Genomic DNA, 17209 nt, shown 5'->3' on the forward strand with positions numbered 1-17209 from the left:
GGCCAAGTTCTTTCTTTGTGTGTTTATGGACCTCGACTCCATCTCGGTCCATAAACTCACAAAAAAAGAACGAGGCCAATATCCAGCCATCTTGACCAAACAAGCTTGGCCAATAAAGGATTTATTCTATGGCTTTCGGAGAAATTTTTCTTGCGAGACACAGCGGGTACTCCCGAGCAGACAAGATAGCTCCATCTTGCCCACTCGGGTAGCCAATCACAGCGCAGGATTTGATTCATATTGCCCGCTCACAGAGCAAGCCATATAATAAAAAGGCTTACCATTCAAATGAAAGGTACAGTATTGACCTTGTTGAGCTCAGTCCATACTGCCACAACCTCGGGCCAGTATTCCCCAGTATACTCCTTGCGCTCAACTAGTAAGTGGTTATTATCATATCTGTGTCTCAATTTTCCCCACATAATATACAAAAATTAAGAATGAAAATTGGTGAAATAGCTATTTTTAACGACCCAACAACCCTCCAAGTTAACTTTTTTCCTTAGTGGCCATTTGGCCACTGACTGTTCGGGTATGGTCGCCAGTGAAAAATTTTAGTCGCCAAAATATCTGCATAAATTAATAATTAATTAATAATGAATAATAATCTTATTATTATCTAACTGTATTATTAATAACATTTTCCTTGAACCACCAAGTAAATTGAAGTCCCATTCAGTCAAAGAACTACCTAACGTTGACTCAAATATGCTTTTATTAGAATGATTGATGATCAAATGAAAATGAAAATTAAGAAAAAAAGTCGCTTCACAAAACACAGAAATATTTGTGTATATCAATTATAATTCATACAACAGGAGCAGTGCAAACGACACAGATTATACCAAGTTAAAATAAGGTAGCCTCATTTGCAGCTGAATGGTGGAAAGTTTTCCAATGTTTATCAAGGCAGCATCAAATTCTTGCTGAGACCATAAAGTGAACACTATTTTTACCTTATCGCTTATGATCTTTTTTAAATGTTCAACCTCATTTTCTGCTTGAATAAGCAAATGATATAAAACTTCATCTGAAAATTAAAGACTGTATTGAAATGGACAAAAGTTCACGCTCAAATTGTTTGTCGTTTTGAATTTAATGTGCGAACCGTGGAATGCGACTACTCAACGCGAAAATACTTTCACAAGTTTTAGGGCAATCACTAAGATGGATATTTTTTATCGATGAAATCTTTGACAATTTAAAAATAAACCCAGGTTCGTTCACACAAGTGAAATTTATTTACAACTGCGAGCCACTTTTCATCATAGTTATTTTTATTTATAGAATCCCCCGTGCTTGTGTTATCAAGTTTGCTGTAAAGTCAAGTATTTTTGTGTCCGCTGAAACAAAATACGTTTCTCAAATACATCTGGATGTTCCTCAAATATATCGTGGATCCTGTCACCGTCGAGCTTTCCAAGCTTTTGCAATTCCTCTTCTTTTCGATGGCAAATGACCGATTGCATGCGTTGTCTCACACTTCCAGGTAAAATTGTCAGTCGAGTAGAACGAATTTCGTCGCGTCCCAAGCTCAACTGAATGCAATTCCTCGATCTTTGTTTACCGTGTAACATTTCATTTTATTCAGTCTCCATTTCTGTTGGTTAAAATCCCACAACAACTAGCTTTGCAAAGCGAATTCTTAATGCACAGAACGTTTTTCTTTTCGCTCCGGATGATAGTCCGCTCAAGCTCCTGACACATAGGTCACGTTAATTTTAGTCGCCGAGTTGGCGATTTGCGTTCTAATTTAGTCGCCAGCTCCAAAATTCTAGTCACCATGGCGACTAAAATGGTCGCAACTTGGAGGGTTGCCCAATAACAACATTACTGGCCATGAGTGTTACCTCATTAAATTTGTAAGACACGCATGTAAGTCTTAAGAGCCATTCATCTATTACAATACAAATAAATGTTCACGTGGAAATGCTATAAAATGTTACATTTTACACCAGAAATTCATGACACTGAGCCAATAGATGTGTGAGCACAACAATTAGACATGTCCTAACTATAAAGATATTTACAAGCTTTATGTCTTTGACTTGGCAGAACAGGCATGAGTAAGTCATGACTAATTTTCTGCACAATTAACTTGAGTCAACACAGCCCAAAGAAACAAATTTCCATAAAATTCCACAAAATTAGAGGTTATGGTACAAATCACATGTAATTCTTAACTTGCATGGACATTTGACAATGCCAAATTTTGTTTCTAAACCATAACGAAAATTTAAAATCATTGTAAGGCAATTTTAACTTACTAAATGCATTTCACAAAAAGTGGTTTCCAATTTAAATTGTTTTTTCTTGCAGCCTGTTAATTTGTTATGCAAATTAGCAATTTTTGTGTAACACAAGTGAAACCAAGCAAAAACCACTTTAAAGGTGATTTAATTTAAAAATACACATTTAAAAGTATGTGGGTTTCCAAGTTGCATGTAATTTTCAAATTCCTTTCAAAAAAACTCTAGAAAAACATGACAGGGAAAATGATCAATATTATGCATTTTTCATTCAGTATTTGACCTAAAAATAGCTACATAAACAATTACATGAGAAATTTATAACTACAAAAGGATTTCCTGTAGACGAGGGCCCAGGAAACATAGATGGACTGTAACTGAGAAGGGAACACAATATTACTGCTCTGTTGTTTCATGATCTCTGTTCATTGCGTGATGGCAGAAAGAAACGTGTTTTAGCACTGGTTTAATAACATGTAAATAGCTATTTTAAAGACTCTCTTGACATGTTCTAGTATCAATTTTCAACCAAAAATACACTCTCACTGATATTACGCCAAGTGTGATATGCTGCGGCTAGTATTAGGAGAAATTTCACCATGAAGTGTGTGATTCCGAGAACAGTAACAGATTAATTAGGGTAGTTGCAATAAATTAACATTGCAAATATAACAAAACAGAAATTATGGCAAAAAAAAATTACCAGCCAAACTGGAACAAAAATTTCCATAAGATTTCACACATGCTCGGCTGTTCTAAAAAGTAATTCCTTGAACGAATTGTCAATCGAAATATCAATGTCTAATATAAAACACAGCTCAACAAATGTATCCAATAATAATTTTAAGATCGTTCATCTTGATGTAGAAATCTTGTGGTAAGCATATTAAGATACCTCGCTTTTGTAATTATATTTAATTTCTAATTCACGGAAAAAATAAACCGAACGAAAATTGATTTTTCTCGGCAGGGCAAGTAGCGGATAATCGTTACTTGTGAAGTTTCGTGTTGATGTCGACTCGTCAAAACCTAATACGATCAATATTATTCTTCGATTACAGAGAGAGAAAAATAGGCAAGCTTAGAGATAGGTGGTTGATTAAAAGCTCAGACGCACAGAATGTACAATAATCACAATAAATACAGGCAGATTGCATGGAAATTTCTCGTACAAAACACAATTTTACGATCGGCGCATAAAAGCATAGCTATAAATCTGTCTCTTGATATTATTCCAGCAACACTGTTTTGAGTACACAACAGAAGCTATCGAGATATCGGTTTTCCATGGAAAATGAAAAAACAAAAGTACCGTGGTAAGTAAACACATTTAAAGGCTTGGATTTAAAAAAAAAGTTACCACCGGAAACCATTTTCATTTTAAACCACTTTGTGTTCAAATGCCAGGGCAACAGTATGGAACAAGGGTTTGTATGTTCATTAAAGCACATGCAAATTTCTATTTCGCCGAACTAAAGTGCAAGCCATTAATTTTACCTGACCATAAGCCAGAACTGTCGCATTGTAGCCATCTAGACATCTGCAATGAACAAAAACAATGCTTGGCTTAACTCACTTCAGCAATCACGAAAACATATTTAGGCTGTTTTTATACGCGATGACTACAGATTTTGGCACTCATAGATGTCATATCGGCCGGGGTTTGAATGTACAATAACAACCGCAGATGGCAGACATTACTGAAGGCGACGAAATAAACAAAAATTCTTAAAACGAAGTTTTAGTTAACTCACCCTTCAACGAGTCCTCTGAGACACTGCTCATAGATCACAAACTGTTTGCTTTCCATATCAAACACATGATCGAACGTGAAGGCTTTGTCTTTTCCAAGTACGACTTGAGGATGTCCAGGGGTAACACAAGTGCAAACTCGACACATATCAATTCGCTCGGCAGCGCTTTGAGGACGAATCCTGCCAACAAGAACACATAAAAAGGCACGAATGAATAAACAACCACGCTACAGAACGCTTGGCAGGGTGTCCACATCATTTGATCTAGTAGTAAACTGTTGATGCATTTCGAGAAATTTTCTTCAACCATTTTTTCAATGTAAAATTCTCACCTTAAAGCCACGCGAACCGACGTTTCGTCCTCCATCTTCTTGAATAGTTGGCTATAAATACAATTTTCCAAGAACGAAGGCCGATCTGCTACATAACCATGCAAGACAGCGGTAGACTAGTTCATTCATATTCGATTTCTCGCCGGTGAAAGCTAGAGGAAAACTGTCATCGCGTATCTAAGAAAATTGCGTGGACGTAAAAACTCGCTTGTGTCAAAATGTCGTTCTAGCTTCAAGCCATAAAATGCTAATATTTCCGCCGATCGATCAGCTAACTCGGTGCGTTGAAGCCATTGTTGAAGACTTTCAATACCAGCGAAATGGACAGGACAGGTAAATGCGCTTCGCTGCTTGACCGATTTCACTCGAATATGAATCTCATTAGATATTTGCAGTCGCCTTTCCAATACAAAATGGCCGCCAAATGGATTCGTTTACGAATGCAGCATTGTGGGATTCCTCGGTTGCGCTTCGACCAATCAGATTGCTTCTTTTAAATTACGCTTTTTGGCGGGTAATATTGTGATGACGTCAAAACGTCTGGATATTGCCGGAAACTTCTGAACTTCGCAACATCGTAACAATATAGCTACAAAAATGTGATTACTTTTAACATTTCATTGACGTTTACCTGTTCATTTACAGGAAACAATCTGAAGCAAGTGCCTTCGTTATCTCAATTACGTGAAACGAGCACGTAAAATACTCATGATTTCAATTTATCTCACACTTCACTCCGTTTCGGTAGAAAACCAGTGAAAAATGAGATATTTTTCACAACGTTACCATATTCGTAAACACTTAACGCAAAAATAAAGCATTTGAAATTGTATCATTGAGATATAGACGCTGAAATTTTATTAAAACCCTATGCAGTCCATGAACCAATTTAGAGACCGATGCAACAGAGTTTTAAAGAGCCAAGCTCATTGTTAATGAATAAAGCTTTTAGTATAAATTATTCAGATAACCGGCAGTACCAAGACAACATTGTGCTGTGACCGATAAATAATTCAAGAATAATTTAACTACCGCAAAAAAATTATCCGCATTTTTTCCTCTTTTCTTTTCACCCCCATGAAGCACTCGGTCGGAAGATGGGCAAAAATCGATGAAAACATTGCCGAAAAACATGTTAAAATTTCGTTTTATCTTGAGCAGCCGGGAAATTACGCGGATGGGAAACCAAAACAAAAGGTTGGAATTTTCCCCATTACTTGAAAGTCAAAATATATTTCTTGGATTTTCAAAACAATTCGTAACCTGGGCAACCGCTGACTCCGTGTTCGTTTAGAACATCTGTATACTGGCGGAGATTCTTCAGTAATTGTTCGCACGTTTCAAGAGAGTCATTTCGCTCCACAATTTCGCAAGAAATCATTAAAATGGGATCAATTTATTAAAAAATATACGTAAAAATGACCTATACATATTATGTGCTTTCAGTTTGCAATAATTAACTCAACATTTTAAATACGTTTGGTCAGACAATAAGTGCTGTATCTAAAATAATAATTTGGCTTGCTACCTTTAAACATGCCGAGGCACACGATTTCGCTCAGATGGCAATTTAATTTTCTTTTTTCAACGCTACTTCCTAGGGAAATTAAATTCTTTAATTATATTCCTTGTATAACGTCAGATTAAAAACTCTATCATTCTAAAGAGATCTCACCTCGTCAGAAGTTTCTCGTGCATGAGTTCAATCGAACTTTTATCTGACCCTATCGTACGAACAGTTGCCTTATAAGGTGACGAAAAATTCCATCTACATATCCTAATCGCTTTTGCCGACTGATAAATTATACAAACCTAACCAGTCCATACTACTGATAACTACTTGCGTGTAAAATAACATAATTACATACAAGTTATCCGCCAATGGCATCGAGTTCGAGAGCAGAGCAGTACTTAAAATAAAAAAAAATCTTTTTTTTTTAAGTTATCAGTTGCATTGTAACTGTCTATTTATTGCAAGAGCCGACCCATCTAAGCAATAGACAAGTTGAAGGAAAAGCTAGAGCCTTGAGATAAAGTTGGGTGGTACGTCCACAAGCGCGCTTTTCACCTACCTGCCGGGTAGCTAGTTGGAAAGAAAAGATATAAATTTGAATGTTTTCCCGGCTGTTGGGGGTTGGGGTGGGGAGGTGACCCATTGGTGGGGATTTTTCACAGGGTTCAATCCTTGGCGACTTCCCTTTGACTGGGGCAAGGGTACTAAGCGCCGGGGCATTTGCAGGTTTAGGGAGCCCTACGCGCCGCAGCTCTGGGGTCCTTGGTTCCTACTTCGAGGTCCTGGCACCACAGGGTGGCCAGTTTACCAGGGGGTACTGCGCGGAGCCACTGCCGTGTCAACGTTAACATCACCCCGTAATGCACCATTGCATCCCCTTATTATGCAATGTTGTTATTTCTACCTCCATCAGTTGTTTGTTTGTGGCCCGAATACTAGGTCACAACCAGTACGCAAAGCCTCGTTTTTATGTGTGAAGGCCAGTGGTTCTGGCTAAATAGATTAGAAAACGACGTTAAGTTTGTTGGCGTCACATTGTTTTCGAAAACTAGTGTTAAATCATTTTCCGACAGTTTGGTTCTTGACATCGCAGTTAATTCTCACCGGAGCTTCGACAGATGATCAAGGGGAGAGAGTTAATCCCCCATGTAGACCTTGTGTCCAAGGTTATTTTTTAGAAATGGTACTCAGATCTTCCGCGGTAGTACTGCTTTTATGTCTGAAATCAACGACCTCTTTGGCCTCGCAGACGACTGCGAAAGCCTCAGCCACTGTTCAGCAGACTTGCCAAAGAGTGTAACACAGGAAGCAAAGAAATTAAAGAGGAAATTTCGCGAAATAACGGCTTCGCGAACAAGACATGCAGGAGGACGAAAGACGGACAAATTGCGCCAACATGACGACATATATCCGCGCGGATCCACGCACATGTCTGGGGCTCTCGCGTGGATGTTGTCACGTTACCTGACGTTGCGTGATCAAATGGTGAGAGTTGCGAGATTCTCTTGCAGATTTTTCACAGCGATGACAGGAAATAAGAACCAGGGCTCTTACATGAAGTTTTATGCTCTGAGCTAATGGAAAAGGTGAGTTTTTCAGGGTCGAAAACAAGACTTCAATTTCGCGCCGTGAATGAATAATTATCTGCTCGCGCTAGTTGTACGCGTAACTGCTTTTGCGTTTGTTCTGTAAAGAAAAGTTATGTAGGAAAACTCTTTACTCTGGTATCGAGTTAATTTGTGAGTTTCCCAAACAATGCTTAATCATAACCAAACCGCGTTGTTGATAGTTTCTTATTGTTTCTGTTTGTTTGGCGAGTTTGCAAAAGTTTTCGAAAGGAAAGTCTGACGCGTACAAGTAGCTAATTTGCATAGTACAGCGCGTGCACATTCAAATCCAAGTCGGTGTTTTCAATTGTCAACAAATCTTGACAAATATTTCTTTCGTTGTCGTTTGTGCCGCGATGCTGCAACAATTTTCACCAACGCCAAAAGGCTACTGACATCATGTGTGTTTCTCTAACACAGTGAAATTTTACACTGCGAAAATAAAATAGACTTAACAAATTGACGTCAGTCTTTTATGCGTCTGTCCTCTTATTGATGATAAATTACGTCATAACATTGTCAAAGTGGCTGTGAAACCACGAGCCGGAGGCGAATGGTTCCGCATTAAACTTTGACAATGTTATGACGAAATTTATCATCAATAAGAGAACAGACGCATAAAAAACTGACGTCAATTTGCTTTTTACAATAACAAGACCCCAAAATGGTCAAATGTCGGGAATAAATGAGGGGAAAAGACGCCGTAAACTTGCCGCGAACAAAGATAAGTGAATTTTATTCAAAATGACGCGCACATTGTCAATAGCTTTTCTCGCCTTTTTATTGTCTACTTAAAAAAGTCCATAAAATCCCATTGGTTAAAAAGTTGACAGTTTGACAGCTGAAAGTTGAACTTGAAAGCTTCGCATAAATTAAAATTTTATCCGTCTGTACTCTTATTGATGATAAAAATGAGCCAATCAGCGCGCGAGAAATTAGACAGTTATTGTAAAAAAGGAGTTTTGACAACTCAACCATCAAAGCGTCACCGTATTTGCTGATTATTTCTGCTGTATTCACATATTTTCAGCTAAGCTTTTAATATGTTCTGAAATATTTATCAACCTTAAATATATCATGAAAACTAGAGATATTATATGAGTTCGATGTACGTTTTCACATGAAAGTGGGGAAGTCTGATTTGTCATGTTTTACTGACTGTACAAAACACGCACCGGCGGGCGCTCTTATTTATCGACAACAGACATTTAACGATAAACGATGAGTTAACTCTCTTTAGCCTGGGCTTTTTTGCTTCTTTTTTTATTTTTCTCGTTCGTGAGCATGGGATGGGGCTCTTTATGTTTCTTCGTGTTTGTGTCCGACAAAAGAGCAGTTTTTAAGTGAGTGTCAAAAAAAGAAACAAAACCAAAAGAGTCGCTCAAGCCAATCACAAAGGACAAAGACAATACTCGATACATATGTATATACGTAGTTACATGTAGCTGATGTGAAGCGCGGGAAAACGTGTGCGAGCGAGTTACGATTGGTTTTGGTTTTACTTCAGCTGATTGGATGAAAAATTGACGCGAGTTTTTAGACCAATCGCGAAGCGTAGTGAGTGCAAAACCAATTACTTTCCCATACTCAAAGAAAAATCGCTTTAAGCACAAAATCCACTCTTAGTAACTCACCCGGCATCAGATTTTATGAGACTTTCAGTTTCTCCAACATTTTTTAGATATCTTTCATCTTCTTGGGTAGTTTCGTCTTGTCGAGCATAGTAACAGGACTACTTTCTTTATCTCTGGCTGTAAATTTAATTGTAAAAAAGTGAAATAAGACTACAAATACTGTTCATGCCAGAGAGATGGAAAGGCAATAAAAAGATATTAGAGCTCTAGGATTCCTAGCTTTTTACACGGTTGCCATTAAACAGGACTGGACATACCAGGGTTATGAATACTATAGCCATATTCCCTTGCACAGAAAGCACTAAGACAGTATTCGAAAAGAAGTAACTTTTATAATTAGGTCGCTCAACGGGCAGGCGGCTGACAACATTGTCATATTAGCCTAATTATGGCAATCAAAAGGATGTGCTGATAATATGTATGTGTAGGTAATCGTATGATTTCGAGCGCAATTTGGACTGAATAAGCACGAGTAAATTTTTCAAAGGCTAGCTAGTACTTGTTTATTCCAAATTGCATGAGAATAATCAAATGACTACTAACTGAAAACATGCTATTTAAGGTCGTCTACACATTGTTTCCTTAGGTAGACTGCAGTGTGTTTGGTATTCCAATACCTTCGAACGTTTCTGAAAATATTTAAAAAACTTCCAAAAACGCGGTTCAAAAGTCTTCGGCGAGCGTGGTAGATCTTCGGCAATTTTCGGCAATCGTACTAAATCTTCGGCAATCCTTGCAATAGGGTGGGTGATTGCCGCAGGTGTTCCAAAATGTTCGGGTGATATTCGTTGATGGAAGAATTCGGGTGATCTTCGAAAGTACTCGGAAAACGTTCAGTAAATTTTAGTAATTTTCTATCGTCCAATTTTTTTGACTATCGCGCGGGCGACTGGGCTCGAGGCAGGCCACTCTAATCGCGCCCATTGAGATACAGGGATGCTGGATTCTGGATGTCTGCGCCAGCATGCATAAAGGGCAGCGCTGCTGCGCATGGCATATTGTTTATTTTGCCAAACATATTTGATTTCGAGCTAAGATGGTAAACGAAGCAAGCGATGATAAAACTAAGATCTCTCATGAAAAGCCCTATCACTCTGCGAACAATAAGAGACGGCTAACGATATTTATTCTTACAAGGGAAAAGTAAATGTAAACTTGTTTTTTTTCGCAAGAATCACCCGCGCATGTCAGAATAGAAATTTTCTTTAAAATAATCCCAATCTGTGAAGAGGCATGGCAGATGTAAGCTTGATTGATTACAGTGCTTGATAAATTGCCGGCGTCCCCAACAGCGGGGACAAAAGGTTTTTGCTCGCTGGTAGCTTTCATTATCCGAATCCATGTCTTTTTATTTCTGTGCTGTGTTTTGTTTTGCGTTCACGCGGCGTAACCTAGTTTACCGTGAATGGAAACCTAGAATTTCTAGCAAGGGAATGTGAGCGGTCCATAATGAATCGGGGTTTCAGGGCGTAAACGCAATAAGCATGCGCGCGTTTTGGCTTCGCACCAGGCTCCAAGTGAAAAAAATGGCGGGAATTTTGTCAATCGTGTAAGCAAAAAAAAATCGCTGCGTTCGTTCGTAAATATTGTTTTAACCACTCGAAAATAAAATTCATTTCTTCACGCCGCTGTGTAATATCCTTAAGATATAGATGGGATCCTGTAAAAGAAACTATAATGAAAATAAGGAAAAAAGGCGTACAAAATTAGCAAAAATGTTCAATTAAGCATTTGTTGAATAGAAGTCTTGAAGATATGGATCTAAATTCGGTTTGTAGTGCATTAAAAATCTTCGCTCCATGAAAGTGAAAGCTCTTCTTCCCAAATTCTAGGCGAACTTTAGGTAGTTTCGCTGAGAAACCATTGTGCCTTGTGTTTTTAGAGTGGAGTGATCTTTCTAAGTAGGTCTTAAAGGGGGTATAAACACCTGATTAACGGCAAAGTTATTCTTGTCTAGCTAGCGAGGGTGATATAGCGGTATTTAACAAACCGAATGTGGTTTAGCGTGGTCTGTACTCTTACCGACAACGATACGCGGTACAGGCCACGCCAAACCACATTTTGATTTGCTTTTTACCACAACATCAACGTCAAAGAAAATGCTTTTTTCAGAGCGCGAGCTGGAAAAGGCATTGCGTGAAACATTAAAGCGAGCAGTGTTGTCTGGACTCTTATCGACAACGGCAAATTAGCCAATCGTATTGCGAGATTAGAAGCAATTGTGGTAAAAATAGAGGTTTCCTGCTTGGAATCTTCCATTGCATTGTCTTACGGTGATGTATTCAACTATGTATTCACTTTTCTGTAACTCCTAACATTCCCCCGACAAAAGACAAATTCGTTTAAAACTGAATAGAGTAGGAGTAGTCAGGAGCTAACATTGTAAGATAATGGTTTGACACTGACTATTTTTCAGTGATGTTTCGTTCAAGACGTTTCGGCTGGTGTTTGAGCCTTCATTATTATGAACGAAACATCAAAAAATACTCGGTGTCAAACCTTTATCTTACAAAAGACAAATTCAGCGTGACCTAATGCTGCTATAAGCACTTTAAAACACTTTCATTTTAAATTATTTCTAAACTGAAATCAAATGGCGACGCTTTGCGAATATTTTTATTTAAGAAAAACGTTAAGAGACCTTTAAACGACCGTTGAGAGAAAATATGGAAAGATATCAATACTAACGATTCCTTGATCTTGCCATTCAGACAACTGACAAAATAACCCTGCTTCAGTTATTGCATGGGTTGAAGCACCTCAGCGATGCAGTGTTTATAGAGAGATGCAATTTTGACTGCCTATTTTGCTTTAGCGGGAATTGAAGCTAGAGAACTTTGCCTAAAAGGCCACGTTCGATATATCAATAATCTAACATGGCTCCGTGGCTTTCAGGACAAACCTCTATATTTGGTGGTGTTTTCTATGTATCCAAGTCTCTTTTGGGAATCGCGAGACAAGAGAAACTTTAAAAATTTGCAATTTTGACCCGAAAGACTCGGATCCATGCTAGAATAATGGTATATCGGACGTGGCCTATTAATTAGTAACAGTGATTGGATCGAGAGGAGTACAATTCAGGGAGTAATCGCGATTTGAAATGACGAGCACGGTTACCATCTGAATTGTGCGACACGAGGTCCAGTTACTGATTAATCGTATCTTTAACAAATTTCGAAGTTAAAAAGTCTTTGGAAAACATATTTTGAGCGAAAAAGGTAGTAGCGCTTTCACGTTAAGAAGGAAGCCATTAAAGCGCGCGTGATTAACGCGCAAATAGCATAGGTATCCGATTACAAAAAGTTCAAATTCGACACCTGTAATTGGACACCCACGTGATCGCGCGCCGATAACGTGACAAATAGGAAGGCAGAGAACCAATCACGATCAAGAATTTTGTTATAGATACGATTAATATCACAATAGCTCAGTGATCTCAAGAAGCCAACAATGTTTAGCTTGAAAACGAAATTTGGTTCAAAATTCCCCAAAACGAGAATTTCCATTGCTCCTCAGCTTTTTTTTGTTTTGTTTTTTTGCAAGGACGAGAATATAAAATCAAATATATGTTCAGCTTATATAAGAAATTGAGTGACCACTGACTATATTTTTAAACGGGTGCCAATATTATTTATCAATTAGCTATTGTTTAAATATGTACACGAAGTGAAACGGTTGTTTTGATGCATGACAGGCAGAAAGACTGTGACCTGCCCTCAGGGAGTCCATAACAGGTGGGCGAATAGGCCACGTTCAACATATTAATATTCTAGCATGGCACAGAGGCTTTCAGGACAAATTGCAATTTTCTTAAAGTTTCTTTTTTCCCTCAATTTCCAAAAGAGACTTGGATACAAAGAAAACACCATCAAATACAGAGGTTTGTCCTGAAAGGCTCAGACCCATGTTAGAATGTTGATGTATCGAACATGGCCTATTCAACAAACACGAACAAAGGAGTAACTTGTTAATTATTGAGTGAAAACTGAATAGTGTAAACTTTCCTATCTCTAGTGCTATTTTGCAGCGAGAAGTACGTTCCTCACAATCGTTTACTTAACTCTTGCAACTAATTAGTTCATCGGAAATTTTGAAAAGATGCAACTGATCTCAATCCGTGAGCTATTATTTCGTAATTGTCATGGAATTAAATGATTGGCCTGTTTCATTGTGGAAACGAGCACATATAGACGAAACGTGAAATAGCAATGGACAGGGATCTTATTGCTAAGGCTTGTGCTATTTCCGGGGCGAGGACATTTAAGGTGCTTAATTGGATAACGGGGTGAAATTATTTGTTTCTTCCAGGAGGCGTGGTTACATCTCAATCATATGAGAGTTGTGCACATTTTGATCGTCTATTGCCGTAAATTTCCGAATTTAGCATTTCTCTATGCTCTTAGATTTAGCAGCTTTTTTCCTACAGCAGCTTTAGGAGATCGCAGCTTTCTAGGCTCGCTATTACCATGTAGCTAAGACTAAAAGTGTACAATTGCAGACCCTTCATTATACAGTAGAACGTGTTATATGACTTTGTGGTATTTTGCGTAGATGCGTGCAACGTCAAACTTTTTATTTTTTTCCGACTTCAACACTGCGTGACCTGTTTGGGATAGTTATAATGGTAACAGACAAATTGAATACCTCAAGATTATCGCGAGATTCGTAGGTTTAAAATAAACTTATTTTTCGATCGAAGTTGACCTCATTATTGCGATAACAAGTTACGATTTGTATCGGGTGAAATGCCTGGGTGAATGTCTTCAAAAGTTATTGGTAAAATACCGGTAAAGGTACTGCCTATAAAATAACTGCAAAGCCTTCGGCAAAAATATTTGAATTATGCCTAAGCGTGAATATAATTATTCAACTTGAACACCGCAAGTCTTTGAAATTTTGGACGTTTACCGTCTTCTTAGTGCATTTCTTGCCTACACCTTGAATAATAATCAATCTTAAACGAATCTTCTTTAAGATTTTCTTTCATTCGGCCATCTTTCGTTGAGACTGGATTTGCTATTTGTTACTCAGATGTAGCGATATGCATATTGTGTTTATGTAAATTTTTTTTTTTTGCTCATTCGGTTTGGTGGAATGCTTTTTGGTAAATTTCTTTAAAGGTTATTGTGTCGATGTGATGAAATTAACGATGCTCTTTAATAATAAAAGAATCGTGTTAATTTAATGCATCTTAACTTACGTCGATGTTAATTTAAATCACACTATTTTACATCATTTTTGTTTTACAGCACCTTTATTTCAATAACAAAACCTCATCTGCTCATAACTCCACTAACAATGCTTCGGAGTCACTATCTGATAGTTCTTCTTTAAGAATTGAGTTCAAAATATATCTTTTGAGTACTGGCCTTTGTATTAATCCGTTCACCGAGGGGATAGCTAACTTCTTCAGCCTTTCTTCCTAAAGTGTTTCTTTTAGAGACGTTTGTATTGCGGCAAACTCGCGTAAAATAAAGCGAGGCGCACATTGTTTTCGAAAATGTCGTGTTAATTTGATGTATGTTAGCCTAACTGGAAAATTCGCGTTAATTTGTGTAAGGTAAATTTCAAATTTCTTCGCGTTGGCAACATGCATCGTTAATTTCCTATAATGAGGTAGTATTTCATGGGAGCTCCATTTTTAGGCTTGGCCAAATCTATATATGATAATGAGAATAACCGATGCCTGTGTATCGTTTATGAGAGGACAATGGCCATCCCCAAATTTGATTTTTAACCCAAAGAATAAAAATGAGGTGGATGGAGGTTTTCGTTCCAGGAAATATTTGCGCCAACTTTTTTTTTCTCAAACTAAAACAGGTTGGCCCATTGAAATCAGTGAGCTCTTGTAAAACTAATCGGTGAAAGTTTTTTTCATTTTTTTTTAAGGAAAATAGGCAGTCAAAGATTATACCTCCCTATTAAAAATTCATCGATGAGGTGTTTGATCTCTAGTAATAAAGCAGAGTGAGTGATTTTATAAGTGGTTTCGTAATTTCCTGGAAGACAAGAGCTAGGGAGCGCAATCGTAAGTATAGATGTTTTCAATATTTTGTTTTAGCTACTGCTTTACTTGCTCTTGTCTATTAATTTAAGTAGAAATCTTGTGATTAATTTGCGATTGACGTTCTATTACGGTAAAAAAAAAAAAAAAAAAATCTTCACCAAAATTGATTTCACCTGAAGGGCCTCGGGTTAGACTTTCATTTTATCTCAGCTCTTTGAAAATATTTTAAAAAAATGAGTTAGCTTGGTGCGCAAAAAAAGGTGTTGGTACCACAACGCATGGGATTAGTCTCTTGTTCTTTAGTTATCGTGCCGTGGCTCTATAGTACTGGAGAAACATGTGGGTGTAATACATTATCTTAAAATTATGAAACGGAATAAAAAAAACACCTATATAACCGAATAACTGCGTTACCCACGTTTTCCTGGTAATGAACTATTGTCGCTTGTATCCTATAATAACGTGTTTTAGAATGCGTGTGCGCTACAGAATAATTGTCTAGATTTACACTTGCTTCCCGAATCGTCACAGTATTCGAGAAATTCAAACTGAACATTTTGGCCTCTTCTGCTTTCCATTTTAGCATGGAGAACCCCTCCCTCAATCCGCACTCTTCAGTCCTTTCTCTTCTCTTTTTAGCTTGTCTCAGTCTCATCTGGAAACTCTCGTTAACTCACAAAACAATCCCTACAAGTTTGCAGTTTAGGGACAAATTACATAAAAACAACCAGAGAACAATCTGATGCTTTTAATTCTTGATGGAAATTAAACTTATTACCCTGTGAAATTTTTAAGAAATGTCTCGTTAACCACTCTTATAGTTAAACGGAGTTGTTCATGCGGCTAGAAAGTATTAACAACAGCAAGAAACTGAAGAGTTTACGTGTCATTGTCTGGCTCCCTGTTGTTACGGGTCGGCTGTGTGAGTGATTGGTTGTTTTATATTTACTTTCAGTACTTTCTCTAAATACTAAATTGAGTTAAAAATGACTTCCCTCAAGGTAAGATATAAGTTTGTATTTTGAATGAGATTTGTAAAATGTTCAACCAAATCTGTGTAGTATGGTTATTGAACTAGCCTATGATCTAGATTGTGAATTTTTGCGAGTACTTGCACGCTTTTTCCGGTCCTTTTCGTAAAAGTAGCACCTTTATTTAAACACGGTCGCTTTAGAACAATATTTTTTTTATCGCAAAACCATTAGAAATCCCGGTATATCAAGCGATCTGCTTTAGTCGCTTGTGTTATCCTATTCTTCCTGGAAAAACATAGCGTCTGGTATATTTACCTATAATTCTTAGAACAGGAAAATTTTAAAAGTTCAATCGTGGACAAAACTCCTTGGGACATTCTTTGTTTTACAACTTGAGTTTGAAAAAGCACCCCCATCCTCTTAAAAACGCGTTGCTGTCCCCCCTTCCCACCCAATACAATGTTGAAACTCAGGAGAAGTTGCAGGTAGTAGTTTTCAACATTGTATGTGGGGTGGGGGGCAAGGTTAGACTGGTGAAGTTGTATTAGCCTCTGGCGTGTGTGCAAAAGCGCCAAAAGTGCAAATTTGGAGCGAGCAAAGAGAATTTACATTTTGATAATCAAAGTTAACAAGTTTTTTTCCTTGTTTTCGTCGCGGTGTTTTCTAAAAGAAATAGAGAACATGTTCTCCGTGTTTCTATCGAGGTTTAGTATAAATCTACTAGCGTTCTATCCCGAATGCCGTCCTCTGATTGGCTACGCTACTCACGTTCTATGTGATAGATAGTGAGTAGCGTAGCAGCGTGCGCTGGGGGCCGCTTCTTTATGTTTTCGAAGTGTCTGTGAAGAAGATTTAGATGAAAAATTTGAACGACTAGTAGATTTATACTAAAACGATTAGATTATTCGCTCTCGATTGCTTTGCGTGATAGTTGACTTGGGCTGCGCCCTCGTCAGCTATTACGCGGTAGAAATCTCGAGCTCATAATCTAATTGTCAAATTGGTGAAAGTTTGGGAGAACTCGAGAAAGCTGTGGAAACACTCGCCTGCGGCTCGTGTTCCCACAGCATTTCTCGTTCTCCCAAACTTCCACTGGTGTTTCTATAACTCGATAGAAACACGGTACATGCTTTCTATTT

General features: G+C 37.8%; 1 protein-coding gene across 1 annotated transcript in view; it reads right to left on the reverse strand.

Moving 5' to 3' along the window:
• The window catches only part of LOC110046548 (kinesin-like protein KIF21A), a 42149-nt gene extending 37393 nt beyond the window's left edge, over positions 1-4756 (reverse strand). Inside the window, exons 1-3 of the mRNA XM_089278765.1 lie at positions 4336-4756; positions 4004-4183; positions 3747-3789 (exon numbers count right to left, since the gene is read on the reverse strand). Coding sequence (XP_089134891.1) covers positions 3747-3789; positions 4004-4183; positions 4336-4370 — 258 coding nt within the window. The 5' untranslated portion in view covers positions 4371-4756. The remainder of the gene's footprint in view (positions 1-3746; positions 3790-4003; positions 4184-4335) is intronic.
• Between the last annotated feature and the right edge of the window lie 12453 nt (positions 4757-17209).

This window comes from Orbicella faveolata, unplaced genomic scaffold (genome assembly GCF_042242905.1).
Source record: "Orbicella faveolata isolate gen_17 unplaced genomic scaffold, um_ofav_v1 contig_46, whole genome shotgun sequence".
Classification (NCBI taxonomy): Eukaryota; Metazoa; Cnidaria; class Anthozoa; order Scleractinia; family Merulinidae; genus Orbicella; species Orbicella faveolata.